At 37.4% G+C, this 20,629-nt stretch overlaps 1 protein-coding gene across 7 annotated transcripts in view; it reads right to left on the bottom strand.

The window, feature by feature from the left end:
* Positions 1–17,426: 17,426 nt before the first annotated feature.
* Positions 17,427–20,629, bottom strand: part of GRB14 (growth factor receptor bound protein 14) — a 124,288-nt gene continuing 121,085 nt past the window's right edge. For all 7 annotated transcript variants that reach the window (XM_020877210.2, XM_020877211.2, XM_070476118.1 and 4 more), the window contains 2 exons: positions 19,070–19,163; positions 17,427–17,787 (listed from right to left, as the gene is read on the bottom strand). In XM_020877210.2, the coding sequence (XP_020732869.1) occupies positions 17,641–17,787; positions 19,070–19,163 (241 nt within the window). In that variant the 3' untranslated portion in view covers positions 17,427–17,640. The remainder of the gene's footprint in view (positions 17,788–19,069; positions 19,164–20,629) is intronic.

Genomic DNA, 20,629 nt, shown 5'->3' with positions numbered 1-20,629 from the left:
TTGTTTCAAGAAGTGGCTTCACAGACTATCTGCATATTTAATCAACTGCCTCTAAATTTTTAATCATTTGAGTCCAGGTTCTTGTCTTGAAGCTTAACGTGATAACAAGCCTACGAATTTGGTAGAACTAATTCGTACAGAATTAGTCAATAATTTATAAGGTAAGAAGAAAAAATATTAGATGTTACAAAGGTAAAAGACCATCAGTCACAGTTGTTTCTGAGAGGTACCAGCAAAAATAGTACTTGCTTCTACAAATCTATGGTGCACCGGTGACATCCACTGGCAGTTCTTTGGCATTGTTCAGAATCTTTGAATTTTTAGTGTAAGTAGTTTAAAAAAAAAAAAATAGCAGATCTTACATATTTATGCCTTTCTTTAATGCTAGGTTAGTTGGATTAACCTGTACACCCATTACATTGAGTGGATCATGTGTCCAATGAAGAGCTTGAAATTCAATAATACGTGGATCATTCTGTGTATTCTGAGTTAGAGAGATTCCAGTGACGCTCCTGGCCGTGAGTTTGAGAGAAGACAAACCGAGACACAGTGAGAAGAGAAAACATCTTCATTTTGCATACAATTGGTGAAAATCAGTATTGCAGTGTTATGCTAATGGAGTGTGAGGAAATGCCTTGCTGCTGTCATTTTGGAAACAGTGGAGCATTTGGGAAAGACAGCACTGTGTAGCAATGGTCAAGTGCACTAAGATTAGTAGCTCTCAAAATTTAGTAAACAGCAGAACTATGTGGATTGCTTATTACAGCTACATATTTGGGGCTTCATTGCAAAGCTCTATCAGAGTCTCTGAGGAAAGTTTCTAATGTAATTGGCTCACGAACCACACTTTGAGGAATAAAATTTCTTATCCTCTGTACTCCAAACATGGAATTAGATACAGAACGCAGAACATACTGTTTTGGATGCCCAATTGGGGGCAACATAGGGGAGGTCAACTTTACCAGCGGAACAACTTATTTAAATGACTTCTTTTGCATTATAGCACTTCCAGTAATTTGATCATCCCCTGGAAGAGGAAACAGCAACCCACTCCAGTATCTTGCCTGAAAAATTTCATGGACAGAGGAGCCTGGTGGCTATAGTGAATGGGGTCACAAAAGAGTTGGACGTGACTGAGAGACTGAGCACACCCACACTTCCAGTAATTTGATCATCAGATCTTTCCAAAGTATTTAAAAATTTTTTTCAAATCTTCCAGGCAGTACGTATAAGACAGAAATAATTTATGATTGTTTATAAATGGAAATCAGATTCCGAGAAAGGAACGAAATTAAATAGGTGAAGAGTAATGAGTGTCAAACACTCAAAGGCAATGTGTCATTTATTCTCACTATACATATCAATGTGTTAGCAGTATTGTGTTATTTGTGGGTGGTAAAATCACAAGTAAATTTTTTTTGCTACATATGTCTGAGTTTTTTGCAATTAGGTTGTGTTTGTTTATTTTGTAAGTTTAGCTAAACATACCCACCCTACAGGTTCTGGGGAAACCACAGTTGTTCAGGGAGGACTCAATGATGCATTGATAATATTTAACCAATAATATTTAACCAATCATCCTTATCATCATTATCATCATCATTCCCCTAAACAGCCTTCAATCAACCAGAAGCTTCCTGGGTGCCTTTAAGAACAGAATCACTGCATAAAGAGTTTGGGTATTCACTCAGAAACTATGATTTCATAATTTAAATGAATAATTGTGACTTGGAGTGAAGAACAAATTTGAGAAGACCCAACAAGGTAGAGGACATAAAGGAAAGAGAGCGCAAGGCCTAAGCTATTTTCTATGAGAACCCAAGTCAGAGGTTCTACAGAGATGGGGTTATAAGGCAAGAGGGACAGCAACTAGAACTTGGAGGGCGTGAAACTATTTTCAATTTTTTGGAGAGATTAAAGATTAAAAATTAACAAGGTAGATTGCAAGTCCAAGTAAGTTATTTCTTTTAGCTGTAATAAAATGTCACAGTGTTACAAAGTACAGTAACAAAAAAAGCAATGTCCTTTCAGAGAATATGCTCAAACCACCTTCAGGCTCCCAAAGACCTGTGTAGGATTCTCGTGTGTCTGGGATAATGTTGCCGGAAGAGAACTGGGGAGTTTGATGCTGTAGCCACTTTGTAATCTTTACTAGTCTCTCAGGATAAAAGCCAAAAGCTCCCCAGCCTCAGAAGATAAAAACAGGTCTCTTTTAATGAAAATTCTCTAGTTCCTTTGAGTTACAAAACCACAGCCTGGGGAGAGAGCCTAAATTTAGACTTTTCTTCTTTCCTTAAGGAACTATCAAACAGCTGCCAAGGTGTGTGTTCATTGTCCATTGCGAATTAATGGGAAATAACTAATCCACCTGTTTTGAAGAGTAAGATGCTCAGATCGAAACACTAGCTTGGATGGACAAGACACCCAATAATCCACATGCATGTTTTACAAGAATGCTAGTTCACATTAAGAAATGACAATTGTATTAGAAAAGTAGAGAGTATAAAATCACTTAAATAAAAATTTCCCTGTGTTGATTAGTCTCTTTTTCTTGAAAATGAAGAGAGATTGATTTTTCTGAATATAAAAACTACCCATTCATCAAAAGCAATAAAGAAACAATACAAAGCCAAACAGAAAGTCAGCCAAGAATACCACTAATTTTATATCATAGGCAGAGCAGGGTCCACTAATTCTACCCTCCTTTTTGTGAGCATCTTTCTAGCATTGCACACACACTCATGCATATACTTTTTCTCAAAAATTGTGAAAATTTTTCCGTCAGTGAGCTACATATATAAACATCCATTACGATTATGACTGGTACCCTAGGCATTGTCGGTTTCCACTCTTTTACAATTGTAAATTATGCTGCAGTAAACTTCTACTCTTGCCCACTTCCAATTCATTATCCACAAAGCTTTAAGAGTGATCTTGTCCAAATATAAATCCTATTTTATGTTTTTTCATTTGTTTGTTTAAAAGCCACCAATGGCTTTCCATCACCCTTAGAATAGAACCCAAACTCCTTTCCATGACCTGAAGGGCCTTTGTGATCTGAACGTTGCCTGTCTCTACTATCATCTGCGCTACTCCCTCCTTACACACCATGTCTAATCATTCTGCTCCTCAAGTACATATTGTAATGTTTTGCCATGGGCTTTTGCATGTGTTCTTTCCACTGGTTGGAAAACTCTTCAATCATAGAACACTCACATAGCTGTCCTTACTCTTTTTTTGTCTCCCCTTAAATGACACTTCCCCAGAGAGGTTTTCTCTGGCCACTTTATCTAATGTACATTACCCATCATTCTCATTTTTGTTAGTAGTTCCTTAGAAGTTGTTTGAATCTGTTTTTAATTTTATTTCCCCTTTTCTGTCTGTATCCTTAACCAGCACAAGCTCCACAAGATCAGTGATTGTCTTTTATGTACATCAATGGTTCATAGTCAAGCATTTGGTGGGCATTAACAAAATATCTGTTACGTGAATGAATAAGTGAACAGATGAATCAATGTGTATATCTTGATACACTATTTAACCAGTTTTCTTCTTAGGATAAACTTCTAGACATAGAGTTTCTAAATATAAAGTGAAATCATTTTTTTTAATTTTATATACATATTACCAAATATTATTCAGCCTTTTTCAACAATATGGATGGTCCTTGAGGGCATTATATGAAGTAAAATAAGTCAAACAGAGAAAGAAAAATACTGAGTGATCTCACTTATATATGAAATCTAAAAATAACTGAAGTCATACAGAGATGGAGTAAAGATTCGTGGTTGCCAGATGTGGGGAGTGGAGTGGATGAAATGGGTGAAGGTGGTTAAAAGGAACAAATTTTCAGTTATAAGTCCTGGCAATGTAATGTAACATATAGTGTAGTGATTATAGTTAACAATAATGTGTTATATATTTAGAAGTTGATAAAAGACTAGATCTTGAAAGTTCTCTTCACAAAAAAAAAATTATAAATGTGGTGGTGGATGAGCTTATTGGGGTAAACATTTTACAGCACATACATATATCCAATTATATTATGTATTTGAGTACATCTAACATCAACAAAATGCTGTATGTCAGTTATATTTCAAGTTTTAAAATTGTAAACCAAATATTACCTAGCTATTCTACTAAAAGCATGGAACACTTGAAATTCGCACTAATAATATAATGGGGATACTTTTTCCCCTCCACATCTCTGACAACACTTAATACCAATCTACTAGGAAATGAAATAACGGATCAAATTTAAATTTTAGCTCCTGAATGTCAATAAAGCTGGACTTCTTTTTTTATGTATGTTGGTGATCTGTTTTTTAATTGGCAGTTAGTTATTTCTTTGTCTTTTTTCTCTCATATGCCTTCCTTGTGTACTGTTACATAAATGCATTTTGCACAATAGGAATACTAATATTATTTTTCATTAATAATGTCATAAATAGTTTATCAAAATTTTCTGTTGTAATTAAGCCTTATTTGTGGCAATATTCCTCTTTTGTATAAATTTTAACTTTGTATATTTCAGTGCTTCTTTTATTTCTGGCTTTAATATTTAAATACAGCCACAATTTTGCAGAAATAGTCCTCTATCATTTTTCCAGTTCTTTATGATTTCATATTTTTTGTTTAGGGTTTTGAACTATACGAAATTTATTATGGCATAAAGAATAAAGTAGGGAGTTTTGAAATACTAGTTGTCCCATCAAACCTAAAAAAATCAACTGTTTCCTCATTGAGTCTAATCGCAGGAACCTTCCTTATTCTTTTCCTGGCTTCTCTTTTTTCCATTTTAAAGAAATATGAATTTGTTCAATGACACTTGAGTGCAACAAACTTTACCTTCATAGAAATCCAAGGCATGGTCCCAGGCACCAAATACTGTGACTTGATCTTCCTTTTTGGCGATCAGCACCATTTGATAATTTTGCTAAAATATGTTGTGTCATATGGATCCTCTGCCATCTTACCCTTGGTGCTCTGCGCAGTCTGCTACTGACTCCAGCTTCTGCCATAGAAGATTTTGTCTCTCTTCTTGAAGATAAAATAGTCTCATCTCCCAGGCATTCTCCAATCATCCACCCATCCACAGAGCTGCGGATAAAAGGGACACAGATTTCTGCTCCTCAAGTAAAATTCCAAACCACCATCTGCTTCTCAATTTCTACTAAACTATATTACCTCTCCTTTGGTTAGGCCATTTCCACTTTTTGCAACATACAAATCCCCTTTCTCCTCTTTGAATAATCTAGATTTTACCACCATTCAGTAGTTCTAAAAGACAAAGTTGTATCACCTCTCTTCAGGTGTGAGGGTAGCTCAGATGTTTACAATCACAATGTTTGTCTCTGCTTTCTGAAGTGAGGATAGGAGAAGGAGTAGCTTTCTTCTCTAATGAGTCCTCAGCAACAACAACCAAAGCCAAAGTAGCTCAGTTATACAATAATCACATTAGTCTATTTGGAAATTATTTTTATCACTTTTACTTTACATAGATTTTAATATGTTATAGCAATATCCTACCATTTTCCACCTACTGTTTGCTATGTTAATATGTTAATTTTTAAAAGTACGTTAATTTTTCTGGACAAAGTTAGAATCATTACACCATGGGGTGGGGGAGGATCCAGTAGAATCTTGATGAGGGTTTACAGGTTTGTTGAGTACTAAGACTCTAGCAACTTTTCAAAACAGAATAGGAGTGATATTATGCCACCAGCCCAGAAAAACATGAGGGGGATTTTAGCTGTTCTCAACTGAATTCAATGTAAAAGCAATTTTTAATGAGTATAAAATTTCAATTAAGGAGGATAAAATAAGGATGGAGGAAAACCAAAATATCATCATTCTCATGATTACGTAAATGATCACAGGGTATACCTGAATTCTGGTTTTTATCTTATAATGTCTGAAACCATTTCCTCATGCATGTTGCAAAGGAATTCTAGATTTAGGAGTTTCAAAACTGAGCTCATATTCTGTTCCTCCTCCTCATCCTATTGATTCATTCAACAAATCTCTAGTGAGCACTTAATATCTGCCTTAGATACTTTGCTAAGTTCTGAGGTTACAGCCATGAACAAAGTTCTTTCTTGCCAGGAACTTACACTTATAGGCTTCCCTGGTGGCTCAGATGGTAAAGAACCTGCCTACAATGTGGGAGACCCAGGTTCAATCCCTGGGTTGGAAAGATCCCTTAGAGAAGGGAATGGCAACCCACTCTGGTATTCTTGCCTGGAGAATCCCATGGACAGAGGAACTTGGTGGGCTATAGTCCATGGGGTTGCAAAGAGTTGGACACAATTGAGCGACTAACACTTTCACTTTCACTTTAGACTTATAGAGAAAACAAAAATTAATGAGTAATTCAATAAAGTGCGACAAGCATTATAACAGAAAAATAGGAGGAACATATTATTGGGTAACCTACCTAATCTGTAATCAAGAACATTTTCCTGAAGAAATAGTATATTACATAAGCCCTAAAATGGGGAATGTGTTACCTGGGTTGGAGAAAACAGTAATGTGTTTGAGATAAAGGGATCAGTACGTGCAAGGGCCAAAGCTTAAAAGAATATGTCAGAATAGAGTCTATTCCAGGGCATCAGCTAGCTGGAAAATAGAACACAAGGAGAAGTGACTAAAGATAATGCTGGAAACACAAAGGCCAAATCATGAAAGCCTCATAGCCCTGTTAGAAAAGCTTTATCCAAAGCCAGTAGGAAGCCACTGAAGTTTTTAAGTAGAGGAGTGGTATGATCAAGTATTTTTTGTGAGACCACTCTGAGTATAGTGTATGGAATAAACCTGAGAAGGGAGGGTAAGCATAGAGAAAGATCAGAAAAAGAAAGGCCAGCCAAGAGCCTGCTGTAGTCATCTAGGAAAGCAAGTGGCCCAGATCTGTGTAATGGCAGTGGAAGTGAGGAGAAGTACACAGATATAACCAGCATTTTACAGCACTTGGTATTTCTAGATTGTTGTTTGGGAAGTTGGCGGTAGCACGTTACTGAGCTGTGAAGCTCTGGAGATCAGGTCTGGAGGGAAGATAAAGAGATCCATGGAAATGTAGTTTGATGTAACTATAAGGTATACAAATGGAGACATTGAACAAGTAGCCAAATAATTGGATCTGAAGTTCAGAAAGGAGGAGCAAGCTTTAAAGCCACTTAGACTGTATGTGAAGCCATAAGAATAAAGGGACGGAGTAAAATAAGGAGGGAGGGAAATTGATCTTATGGCCTAGCTAAGCAGAGCAAGATTTAAGGAATGAGCAAAAAGGGAAATGGATTTGTAACGAAGACCAAGAAGTGGTATCCAGGACTGGAAGAATATAATTTTGTTTTCATGGAAACCGAAAGAAAAGAATTGTTCAAGAAGGAGAGACTGGTTAGAAGCACCGAAGTTGTTGAAAGAGCATGTACAAAAGATCTGAAAGGTTTCCTTTTATGTGTGGTCTCACAGTTTCAAGGAGCTGGGGAAATGTCAGCGATTGTGAGTCACAGCAAGTGAAGAAAAGGTAATGTGCAAGAAGGTACTTTATAAAGGAGGAGGGCAGGGAGAGAATTAGAGTTGTTACTAAGGCAACCAAAGGGTGATGTTTTTTAATGATTACAAAAAGTGAAAATTACCTCTTAGCTGAGGGCAGATTACTTTTTGTTTTTTGCAAAACAAGCTGCATCTACTTGGAAGGGCAATGACCAACTCAGAATTTCTGACATTAGGCTGAAACTTGAATTTTCTGTTTCCTACCTCTGCTGAAATTTTAGTTGCCTGTGTTCCTCCTAAACCTTGATATGGAGTATGGTCTCTTCCCTTGACTTTCTACCACAACACTCTTCCAAGTCCCTTGTCTATGTGCAGATTTCATTTCAGGTTTGGAAGATGAAGTGTTGTTCAACTGTAGAAGCACACAGCAAACATCCTAGGAAATACATCCTCAATGTCCATATTCCTAAGAGTCTTTGGTCTCCGGAATTTGCCAATAGCCATCTTTCACTCCAGCTTCCAGACTCCCACTCTCTCATTAGACCACTTGATTCATTCTCTTGCTGCCTCCCCTGTCTACTTCCATGCCCAAGTTCTTATCTTCCCATGCAAAATGAAGTTCTCTATACTTAACTAATTTTTTTCAGCATCAAGTTTCAGATTCATCTTCCTACATAAAGAGGTGCTTAAAAAGATAATTATTTTTCTAAGAATTCCAATGACATCTGTTAAAATTGAAACTTTGTCACCATCATAATTATTGCAATCTTCCTAGTTTTTGGACTTCACTGGTAGCTCAAATGGTGAAGAATCTGCCTGCGGTGCAGAAGACCTGGGTTCAATCCCTGGATCAGGAAGATCACCTGGAGAAGGACATGGTAACCCACTCCAGTATTCTTGCCTAGAGAATTCCATGGACAGAGGAGCCTGGCAGGGTACAGTCCAGGGATTCACAAAGAATCAGACACGACTGAGTGACTAACACTTTTCTTCGGCCCTAAATCTACTAATAATTTCCAGCTCCTCCCTTTACTCCTTCAAGTCTCTCATCCAATGTCTGGTCATAACACTGATGATTTCCTCCTCCATAAAATCATTTTTTCATGCCCATTACTGGAGAGCAGGCTCTCCTGATTATTGCCCAGATTACTGCAATGGCTTCATGATAGACTATCCTCCTTTGGGTTCCCTCTCCTCCTTAGTCATCTAATACAGAGTTACCCTTCTAATCCAGATATCATCAGAGTACTTTTATCCTCTAATTATTATACTCATTGACTCAATAGATATTTCTGAGAACTCCTAATATGCAGAGGGGAGATGAAAACACAAAGCTCATTTCTGATTTTGACAAGGTAAAAATGAAATGGGGTGGCACCCTGAGGTCCCTGGCTATGACCTTCCTGAACTAAAATGCCTTTCCAGTTCCCTTAGCCATGACCTTTCCCCATCACTTGCCCTGCACACTTCAGTTACAATGAAGCTATCATTTGCTGGAAGACTCTTAAGTTGAACCTGTACCCTTTCCACACTGGCTGGCAACGCCACTCTCCCTTTGATGACACTCTCAGCTTTATCCAAGGTTTGGCTTTATAAAGATAATCCCCACAGGCCTTCTAGGACCCGTCTCATTCTTTCCATCATTCAGCAAGTGTAACCAATGTCTCTCTCCCATTGTATTTATAATCTTATTCATCTTGGCTTCTGGGACACCTTTGTATATCCAATACTGTAATAGTTAATTTAGCAGTCCTTTTTTCTTCTTCCACTCAGTCATGTATTAGCTCAGTTCCTGTGTTGTCTAGGTGGAGGGCAGGGTGTCTGGATCAGGTTTTCAGTCTTCTACATTTCCCACTTTATCAATGTTATTTGGGGGAATGGAGATGGAAAGTATGAGAATCTCAGTTATCCCTTTGTATTAATCAAGTGGAAGGAAGCATGGGAGTCTGCAGGATCTGGTGCAGGCAGGGACAGCTGTCCACATGGTCTCTTCAGGGGGGTGGGGAGGGGAGGGTTAGGCACCCCCAACTATGCTGCAACTGTGGCTACTTCCATAAAAGCAGTCTTACAGGAAGGACTGAAACCAGGGCTAAGCCACAATATATGATGTATATTGTGCTATTCTTGGCAGGAAGGGCACACAAGTGGTGACATGGCAGATAGTCAGTGGTAGAAAGGGCAATGTTCCAGGGACGTAGACTACCTAAATGCACAATTACTAACATGACTATTTAAAAATACATCAGTTAAGATTTTAGATTGTGTGCTAAGCAGTCTACATGAATTTCATTTCCCCACCCAACTGAAGAAGTAGTGATGATGCGGATAGTGATGATGGTAATCCCCTTCATAGGAGAGAAGAAACTATGACTTGGCCAAGGCTTCATAGCTTCTATGTAAAGGCTGGCATCCAAATCTGCAAAGTATGACTTCAGAGCTACAATCTTAAGTTTAGTTCCTAATGCCTGGGGTGTCATGAGGAATTGAATCAGGAAGCAGTAAAATTTTTATAATTACAAAACAAACTAGTGTGGTAAAGGACTAGTCACCTGATTCTCTAACTGTTCAGTTCAGTTCAGTCACTCAGTTGTATCTGACTTTTTGCCACCCCATGAATTGCAGCACGCCAGGCCTCCCTGTTCATCACCAACTCCCAGAGTTTACTCAAACTCATGTCCATCAAGTTGGTGATGCCATCTAGCCATCTAGCCATCTCATCCTCAGTCATCCCCCTCTCCTCCTGTCCCCAATCCCTCCCAGCATCAGGGTCTTTTCCAATGAGTCAACTCTTCGCATGAGGTGGCCAAAGTATTGGAGTTTCAGATTCAGCATCAGTCCTTCCAGTGAACACCCAGGACTGATCTCCTTTAGGATGGACGCTTGGATCTCCTTGCAGTCCAAGGGACTCTCAAGAGTCTTCTCCAGCACCACAGTTCAAAAGCATCAATTCTTCAGCGCTCAGTTTTCTTCACAGTCCAACTCTCACATCCACACATGACCACTGGAAAAACCATAGCCTTGACTCTAACTGTAGAAACAAATATTTATGCTGGTTAAAAATTCATTTGGATTCCTTTCTCAAGTTGGGGAAATCTCTGCAATGATGTTTTGGGTTAATATAGTTATGTGCTCAGGCCAAAGGCTAGCCTTTCTCTTGTTCACATCTTTAATTTGTGGCCCGAGATATATGCAACTAGAGACATTATAAGCAGTGCCCTGGTTATGAGCATCCCTAAATGTTAAGTGGTAAAAGTGTGGGAGTCAGGGCTGGCAGGGATTGATATATCCCACAAGAGGCAAGTATGAAGGTTTGGTTGAGAGTTCAATAAAAGTTACTAGAAACCTGCATCTCAAGCAAACTACTCTGTGCCCCACTGGTGTGGTAACACTGACTGAGCATTACCCTTGTATTCCCTAGAGGATGACACAGAAAACTGGAGGCTTTATATGAGCAATAATCAACACAGCCAGGAGACACATCAGGTCACACTACCGCATGTTTCCACCCGGGGTCCATCTACATATATAATCACACAGTTAGAACTCTGTTATTACTTTGTTTTGAAATTCTATTTTATTTTATGCATTTAAAGATATTCTGTGAAGGGAGTTTATAAATTTCACCAGAACTGAGAGATGGATCCAAGGCACAGAAAAGTTTAAGAATGGCTGGCAATAGGGAGAAGAGCTTTTTAAATAGTGGAGCCAGCTTGAAACACTGACTTGTAACCATTACCGATGGTAATCTTTCCTCTCAGAGAAATCATAATTCAGGTGGAAGTCTGAAAGCAATAACAAAACATAGCTACCATATATACAGATAGCACTCTTGGTGATCAGAAGCCAGAGACCACATGGGGCTCTGACTAATTGACGCTCAGTTCAACAGCTCAGTCATACCTGACTCTTTGCTACCACCATGGACTGCAGTACGCAGGACTTCGCTGTCCTTCACCAACTCCCGGAACTTGTTCAAATTTAGGTCTAGTAAGTCGGTGATGCCATCCAACTTTCTCATACTCTGTCGGTTCCTTCTCCTGACTTCAATATTTCTGAGCATCAGGTCTTTTCCAAAGAATCAGTTTCTCATATCAGGTGGCCAAAGTATTGGCGTTTCAGCTTTAGCATCAGTCCTTCCAGTGAATAATCAAGACTGATTTCCTTTAGGATGGACTGCTTCGATCTTGCAGTCCAAGGAACTCTCAAGAGTCTTCTCCAGCACCACAGTGCAAAAGCATCAATTCTTCGGCTCTCAGCTTTCTTTATAGTCCAACTCTCACATCCATACATGACTACTGGAAAAACCATAACTTTGACTAGACGGATCTTTGCTGGCAAAGTAATGTCTCTGCTTTTTAATATGCTGTCTTGGTTGATCATATAGCTTTTCTTCCAAGGAGCAAGTGTCTTTTAACTTCATGGCTGCAGTCACCATCTGCAGTGATTTTGGAGCCCAAGAAAATATAGTCTGTCACTGTTTCCATTGTTTCCCCATCTTTTTGCCATGAAGTAAAAAGATGTCCCTTTAATTATAGGGGACTGAAATGCAAAAGTAGGAAGTCAAGAAACACCTGGAGTAACAAGCAAATTTGGCCTTGGAGTACAGAATGAAGGAGGGCAAAGGCTAATAGAGTTTTGCCAAGAGAACACACTGGTCATAGCAAACACCCTCTTCCAACAACACAAGAGAAGACTCTACACATGGACATCACCAGATGGTCAACACTGAAATCAGATTGACTATATTCTTTGCAGCCAAAGATGGAGAAGCTCTATACAGACAACAAAAACAAGACTGGGAGCTGACTGTGGCTCAGATCATGAACTCCTTATTGCCAAACTCAGATTTAAATTGAAGAAAGTGGGGAAAACCACTAGACCATTCAGATATGACCTAAATCAAAATCCCTTATGATTATACAGTGGAAGTGAGAAATAGATTTAAGGGACTAGATCTGATAGACAGAATGCCTGATAAACTATGGGTGGAGGTTCCTGACATTGTACAGGAGACAGGGATCAAGACCAGCCCCAAGAAAAAGAAATGCCAAAAAGCAAAATGGCTGCCCGAGGGGGCCTTACAAATAGCTGAGAAAAGAAGTGAAAAGCAAAGGAGAAAAGGAAAGATATACCCATTTGAATGCAGAGTTCCAAAGAATAGCAAGAAGAGATAAGAAAGCCTTCCTCAGCAATCAATGCAAAGAAATAGAGGAAAACAATATAATGGGAAACACTAGGGATCTCTTCAAAAAAATGAGATACCAAGGGCACATTTCATGCAAAGATGGGCTCAATAAAGGACAGAAATGGTATGGACCTAATGGAAACAGGAGATATTAAGAGGTGGCAAGAATACACAGAACTGTACAAAAAAGATCTTCATGACCCAGATAATCAGGATGATATGATCACTCACCTAGAGCCAGACATCCTGAAAAGTGAAGTCAAGTGGGCCTTAGGAAGCATCACTACGAACAAAGCTAGTGGGGGTGATGAAATTCCCATTGAATTATTTCAAATCCTAAAAGATGATGCGGTGAATGTGCTGCACATAATATGCCAGCAAATTTGGAAAACTCAGCAGTGGCCACAGGGCTGGAAAAGGTCAGTTTTCATTCCAATTCCAAAGAAAGGCAATGCCAAAGAATGCTCAAACTACTGCACAACTGCACTCATCTCACATGCTAATAAAGTAATGCTCAAAATTCTCCAAGTCTGGCTTCAGCAATACTTGAATCGTGAACTTCCAGATCTTCAAGCTGGTTTTAGAAAAGGCAGAGGAACCAGAGATCAAATTGCCAATATCCACTCGATCATCAAAGAACAAGAGAGTTCCAGAAAAACATCTATTTCTGCTTTATTGGCTATGCCAAAGCCTTTGACTGTATGGATCACAATAAACTGTGGAAAATTCTGAAAGAGATAGGAGTACCAGATCACCTGAGAAACCTGTATGCGAGTCAGGAAGCAACAGTTAGAACTGGACATGGAACAACAGACTGGTTCCAAATAGGAAGAGGAATACATCAAGGCTGTATACTGTCACCCTGCCTAGTATTTAACTTATATGCAGAGTACATCATGGAAAATGCTGGGCTGGATGAAGTACAAGCTGGAATCAAGATTGCTGGGAGAAATATCAATAACCTCAGATATGCAGATGACATCACCCTTATGCCAGAAAGTGAAGAAGAACTAAAGAGCCTCTTGATGAAAATGAAAGAGGAGAGTGAAAAGCTTGGCTTAAAACTCAACATTCAGAAAACTAAGATCATGGCATCCGGTCTCATCACTTCATGGCAAATAGATGGGGAAACAGTGGAAACAGTGGCAGACTTTACTTTTTGGGGGGGTGAGGGCTCCAAAATCACTGCAGATGATGACTGCAGCCATGAAATTAAAAGGTGCTTGCTCCTTGGAAGGAAAGTTATGACCAACCTAGACAGCATATTGAAAAGCAGAGACATTACTTTGCCAACAAAGGTATGTCTAGTCAAGGCTATGGTTTTTCAGTAGTCATGTATGGATGTGAGAGTTGGACTATAAAGAAAGCTGAGCGCTGAAGAATTGATGCTTTTGAACTGTGATGTTGGAGAAGACCCTTGAGAGTCCCTCGGACTGCAAGGAGATCCAACCAGTCCATCATAAAGCAGATCAGTCCTGGGTGTTCACTGGAAGGACTGATGCCGAAGCTGATACTCCAATACTTTGGCCACCTGATGCGAAGAGTTGACTCATTTGAAAAGACCTGATGCTGTGAAAGATTGAAGGTGGGAGGAGAAGGGGACGACAGAGGATGAGATGGTTGGATGACATCACCAACTCAGTGGACATGAGTTTGAGTAAACTCCAGGAGTCGGCGATGGACAGGGAGGCCTGATGTGCTGCAGTACCTGGGGTCGCAGAGTTGGACACGACTGAGTGACTGAACTGAACTGATGGTACTGGATGCCATGATCTTAGTTTTCTGAATGTTGAGTTTTAAGCCAACTTTTTCACTCTCCTCTTTCACCTTTATCAAGAGACTCTTTAGTTCCTCTTTGCTTTCTGCCATAAGGGTGGTGTCATCTGCATATCTGAGGTTATTGGTATTTCTCCCGGCAATCTTGATTCCAGCTTCAGATTCATCCAGCCCAGTATGTCACATGATGTACTCTGTGCATAAGTTAAAAAGGCAAGATGACAATATACAGCCTTTAGGTACTCCTTTCCTGATTTGGAACCAGTCTGTTGTACCGTGTCCAGTTCTGTTGCTTCTTGACCTGCATACAGTTTTCTCAGGAGGCAGGTAAGGTTGACTGGTATTCCCGTCTCTTTAAGAATTTTCCACAGTTTGTTGTGATCCACACAGTCAAAGGCTTTACCATAGTCAATGAAGCAGATGTTTTTCTGGAATTCTCTTGCTTAACTGATGTTGACCACCCTAAAATAGAGCTAAGACAAAAATCTCCAATTGATAATTCAGAAAAATTACTAAACACTCCTAGTAATTTTGATCTTGTCTAACTAGGTCTCCTGAAAGTTTCAAAATAAATAATTCTCCCATATAAAAAAAATGAAACCGAACAATGTGGATGTACCAGATCAGCTTTTGCTTTCATTCTTTCTAGTACTGTACATTACCTCTAACATATGAAAAGCAAAAAAAGAAGAAAACACAGCTAATCTGTCCTAATCCTAATCCAAAAATGGTGTGATAGCAGCAAGGAGATCAAACCAGTCAGTCTTAAGGAAATCAGCCCTGAATAATCATTGGGAGGACTGATGCTTAAGCTGAAACTCCCATTCTTTGGCCACTTGATGTTAAGAACTGACCCTTTGGAAAAGACCCTGATGCTGGGAAAGATTGAAGGCAGGAGGAGAAGGGGACAACAGAAGATAAGATGGTTGGATGACATCCCTGACTTACTGGACATGAATTTGAGCCAGCTCTGGGTGATGGTAAAGGACAGGGAAGCCTGGCGTGCTGCAGTCCATGTGGTCACAAAGAGTCAGACATGATTTATCAACTGAACAACAAGCAGAATTTGGCTAAACAAAAATGAAACATAATCCAAAGGTAATTTCTATTTTTCTTGGAAATTCATTTTAATACTGTACTAACTCTGGATGTATCTGACACTCTCAGATTTAATTTCCTATAAGGTATATATACTAATTAACACCTGTTCAAAAGTCTTTACCAGATAGAATCAGAAAGGATAATGTCAACCTTTCCTCCATAATTTTTCTTGGTTCATGCTTTAAGATCAAAATGAGCAATTATGTACAAAATCTGGGCTCCACAATAATAAGTTTAGATAATGAATGAAGTTAGAGACACAATAGCAAAGACAAGCACAAGTTGGTCAATTTATGAGAGTCTAGCATTTAAAACAGGACGTTTTCTGATACTGTCAATTTGACCCTGCTGCAAAACAAGAAAATGCGTATCAATTCAAAACAAAGTATTTTTATAAATCAGAAATAATCTGAGATATCCTACACGGTTGAAAGAGTCAAGTGTGTTTACCTCTTACTCTTCTATTTAGAGATCCTGTGTGTCATCCAAGCCTTTGTAATACACCAAATCTATCTCTTTTTTTGGTGTTTTTAAGATTTTTATTTATTTTTTGATTGAAGAATAATTGCTTTACAGAATTTTATTGGTTTCTGCCAAATAGCAACATGAATCAGCCATATGTATATATATATATATATATATATAGACAGATAAATCTTTGATAACATCAGATTTGTGTTCTAAGTTTTGGTGTTTTAAGAATTAGGTTTGAACTGGCTAAAAATAAACTGACTACTTTTAAATTCTGTCAATAATTCTTTTCTAGTAACAGCCGATTTTATTAGCATTTTGTGAATGTTTCAGATGCTCTATTACTAAAAATGTATAGCTTTTATTTAAAATTAAAGTATGCATTTTTTAAATATTATTTAAAAAAACCTTAACTTTCCCACAATGTTTTACAAGGATCAGAGCAGATGGGCAACATTGTGTATTATGTTAATGTTTTCTTGCTGTTTAACTTCTCATCCTTTTTTAGAACACTGAATACCCTTCTCACAAAAAGTAGGAAAAATAGGGATAGAATCCCAACAAAAGCTTTCTATATGGTCTCAGGGAGGTGATAAGGGAGGCTGGTGTCACAACTTGCTGAAACCTTTGTCTTTCATAGTGATATTGCCAAGGTAAGAAACTAAAACGGGGGTATGAAAAGAGAATAGCATGGATTTACCTATTTGAATCTTAATAGATTTTTACATCTTTGATTTTAACATTCTGATCAGGTTAATGATCTAGCTGTATAAGGATCTAAAGAACCTTCTGAAAGTACAGCATGGGGAAAATGGGAAATATTATGGTGAAAATGTTACACTGTCATAAATTTACATGCCATGAGAAAGCATGTGCAAATTTTCTAAATTACCTCTACATTTTGATCATTTTCTTAAAATCAGGTAGATAGTCACAGTCAATCCTTAAATAAATGAAAAAAAATGCAATAAGTAATGTCACTGATAGGTACAATACCAGTGTAAATATTGTGGTATAATTAATAATATGTAACAAAAGTCATTCTAAAAAATCAATATATTTCAAAAAAATTTCAGCTGTTATTTCAAAATATGATTTGATCTTGTTTATAATAAACTCAGAAAATATACAATTCAAAATAGTTTTTAGTTTTATTAATATGTTGCGAGTAGCTTCTTTTAATTGATAACTTGAATTTTTGTCATACTTCTTAAGTTATAAAAACAGTGGTATAATTGAAATTCAGTCCACAAATAATTCATTCTGAGCTTCAAATTTTTTTCACATTTTGCAGTTGAGAATTCTAATGCTGCTATAGTAAATAAGGACAGAAAGATGTCTAAATTATGCATATTTGAAGAAAATATTATAATAATGTAAAATCACACAAGAGCACACCAAATCATTTTTTTCTGAGGTTTAATTTTAACTAATGAATTTTTAAATGATGAAGGTAATGTCAATCCAAATCTTGAATTATTTGTAATGTACAAACTATTTTTTGTAATTGTAGGTGAAATAGATTATTTTCACCATGGCAATGCCTTCACCCTTATTTATGGTCTTTTTCTTGAGTTCTTTTTCCTCAACAGTTTAACAAGTCACTTCTGGTTTGGCTAAAGTGCAATCCTAGCACAATAATGTTTCAGCTTGCAAGGAAGAACGCCCTTATTGAGTTGATAGAACTCCACCAACTGGATTAGATCCGTAAATCTTGTATGTCCATCATCTAGGGTGTGGAACATCTCACCATCATCTTCCACCTGAAACAGGAAAAATAACAAACCAGTAAGAAGGGAAAAAAACTACTCAGAAAGTCAATCATGTTCTATTTCACATTGCATCTTCAAATGCCAAAACTGACACATTTATAATACTAAGGACAGTGAAAAGATTTTGGCACATCCACTTCTTTTTTGTAACTTTACTTGCATCTAAAGGAAATATCATCTGATCCCAAGGTAAGGTGTGGCTCTACTTCCTGTATCTTTAATTCTCTTAATGTTCTGTAGTTAGAATAGTAGGACAAGTCTGAATCGATACAGTACTCAGTGAGAAATCTGCACTATTTAGTGTAAGAGTAAACAAAACATTTTGGTATGCCTACCCTCAAAAAATAATTTCCATTTCTAATTGCTATCTACCTAAACCCTCACTTTGTATATTTAAAAATGAATATCCACCAGAATTTGTATCAGTAAATTGATTCTGGAGCAGTCAGTCAAACATTATGTTAATGGAATGACAGGTTGGTTTGGGTTTTTTTTCCCCCTTTGCATTGAGATCTTCGGGCATTAAGCAATTCATAACTTGCCAGGGATGTCACTCACATAATCAAATGCAGTCAGGAAGAAACTTCATATGGATTGGATAATTTCAAAAAGAGTTCATTTGAAAAAAGAAAACACTAGCAACTTAGCAATTTCATGTTAATACTTTCTTAAAAGTAGACTGGATCTCTGTTCCACACAATCTGGTTCTAATACACAGATCACATGCATACATACATGCACTCATGTGTATACACACATACACACACACAGCAGAAGCAATAACAACAACAAAAAATCTCAAAGCAAGCTGTGCCACCTGGAAGCAGAATTACATTTTTAAAAGGTGTTCAGAATAGTTTAAACAATGATCTCCAGTGCTACAACACCTGCTAACATATCCATAATGATGATTATAAACAAAACTACAAAAAAACATTTTTGGGTCAAGAGAGGAGAATGGGCTTTAAGATATGGTTTTTAAACAACCACTAGTAGATTTCAGGAAAAAGAATTTTCAGTGGCCTACGTGGCATGGAGTCTATACAATATTACCAAATCATATTTCATGAGAAAAGGGAAATTTAATTTTTACAATTCCTGTATTTCTTATATTAATTCAGACTCATAAAAGCATTTCTGCTATAGTTAACTCTAGTCAAAGCACAAGCTCCCATATTATATTTAATAAAAGAACCAAAGAAAACTAAAGTCTCCAAAAGCGTATGCATTAAGATCATCTCTAATACATGAATAAGAAATCACAAATACTTACTGGTATAATTTGAAAGTGCTTTATTTTTTGTCCATGACTCATTGACAGTACAAAAGTTTTGGGGTTACTCTGACTATCCCGTACCAAGAAAACTCTAAAGAGAGAGAAGGAATTTCAATATTTTTCTGTATTTATTCATGGATTTCATAGAAAGATAGCCTATACCAAATCCAGGAAGTATATTCCTAAATGTAGCCAGAGTTTTCCTTTACTGTGTATTCAGTGATGGGATTATCCAACATGGTAAACAATATGGTATGATATACTCTAATACTATAAAACTATCATTGGAACTAATTTAATTTTAATAGGATAACTACACAGTCATTTGTCAGATTTTTTCCTCACAATAAACAATATAAAGCTATGCTGGCATCAACAATTATTGCCAACTCCTTTTTCCAGTGGGAAGTTGGGTAATAATATGCAACTCTTTGGTACAGAGAATGAATCATTAGCATATTGTTTCTTCTGGGTCATGTAAGGTCCTGCAGAAAGAAAATTTTTAGAATTAAAAAATTTTAAACCCACTCTTCTATACTGGATACTTTTTTTTTTATTCTGGTTTCTACTATTACATACAACTGAAACTGAGAAGTGAATATATTCTAAAAAAAAAAATCAATCATGAAATCATTTATTAAACGTTTGAGCAAAATATTTTTCATAAAAGAAACACCCAAACAACATTTACTTCAACCTTGAAAAGGGTAGCATAAAGTCTCTATAACAAGCTAGAAAAACAAGACACGTCCTCATGGCCTAAGAAAAATGTGGCCAGGCGTGGATTCTTATTAACTGGCAACTCAGTGCATCACCATCTTTGTATTAATTGCTGGCAAACAGACTGTGCCAACAGCCCCCACTGGTGACTCCAATACTAATCTCACTGTGCCTGGGGAAAGAGAGCCAAATGTGAGCCATCACAGACGTCTGACAAGATTATCCATTTCATCCGTGCTGTGTGATTCTGACATTACATCTCTGGGAGATGGGACAAAAGGGAGTTTCCCTGGTCAGTCAAGCTCTAGTCTAGTCCCATTCCTGATTCCTGAGTGGATCAACACTACCCCCTAGTGGACTGCCTGACAGCATCACATCTTTCCAAAGGAATACCAAAAACCATTTTTTTTTAATTAAAAAACATAAAACATAACGATACTCTCATTCTTTATGCAGTTATGTCATTCAATTAAAAAAACTGGGCTCAGAAATAAGGAAAATTATAATCCTCCAAAATATTTTGACATTTCTTTGTGATTTACTTTTTTTATTGGTCTTATCAGATGGTAATTCTGCTGATTGTTCAGATTTAATCTAAAAAGATCTAGTTCCAATGCAGAGTATATTGAAATCTTTTCTTATTTAGAGTCTTCTGAAATGCTGACTTTCTATTAATAATCTTCTACATGAAAATGCATTTTTGTCCAAATGTCTATATTAAATCACCTTGAAATCTTGCCATCATCTTAATCCAACACTTGAAGATATAAGATCCCATTGCTGCTGCTGCTGCTAAGTCGCTACAGTCATGTCTGACTCTGTGTGATCCCATAGACA

Source organism: Odocoileus virginianus, chromosome 13 (genome assembly GCF_023699985.2).
Source record: "Odocoileus virginianus isolate 20LAN1187 ecotype Illinois chromosome 13, Ovbor_1.2, whole genome shotgun sequence".
In the NCBI taxonomy this organism is placed as follows: Eukaryota; Metazoa; Chordata; class Mammalia; order Artiodactyla; family Cervidae; genus Odocoileus; species Odocoileus virginianus.
Note: the sequence above shows the minus strand (reverse complement) of the source record. Positions and strands in the feature narration are given on the sequence as shown.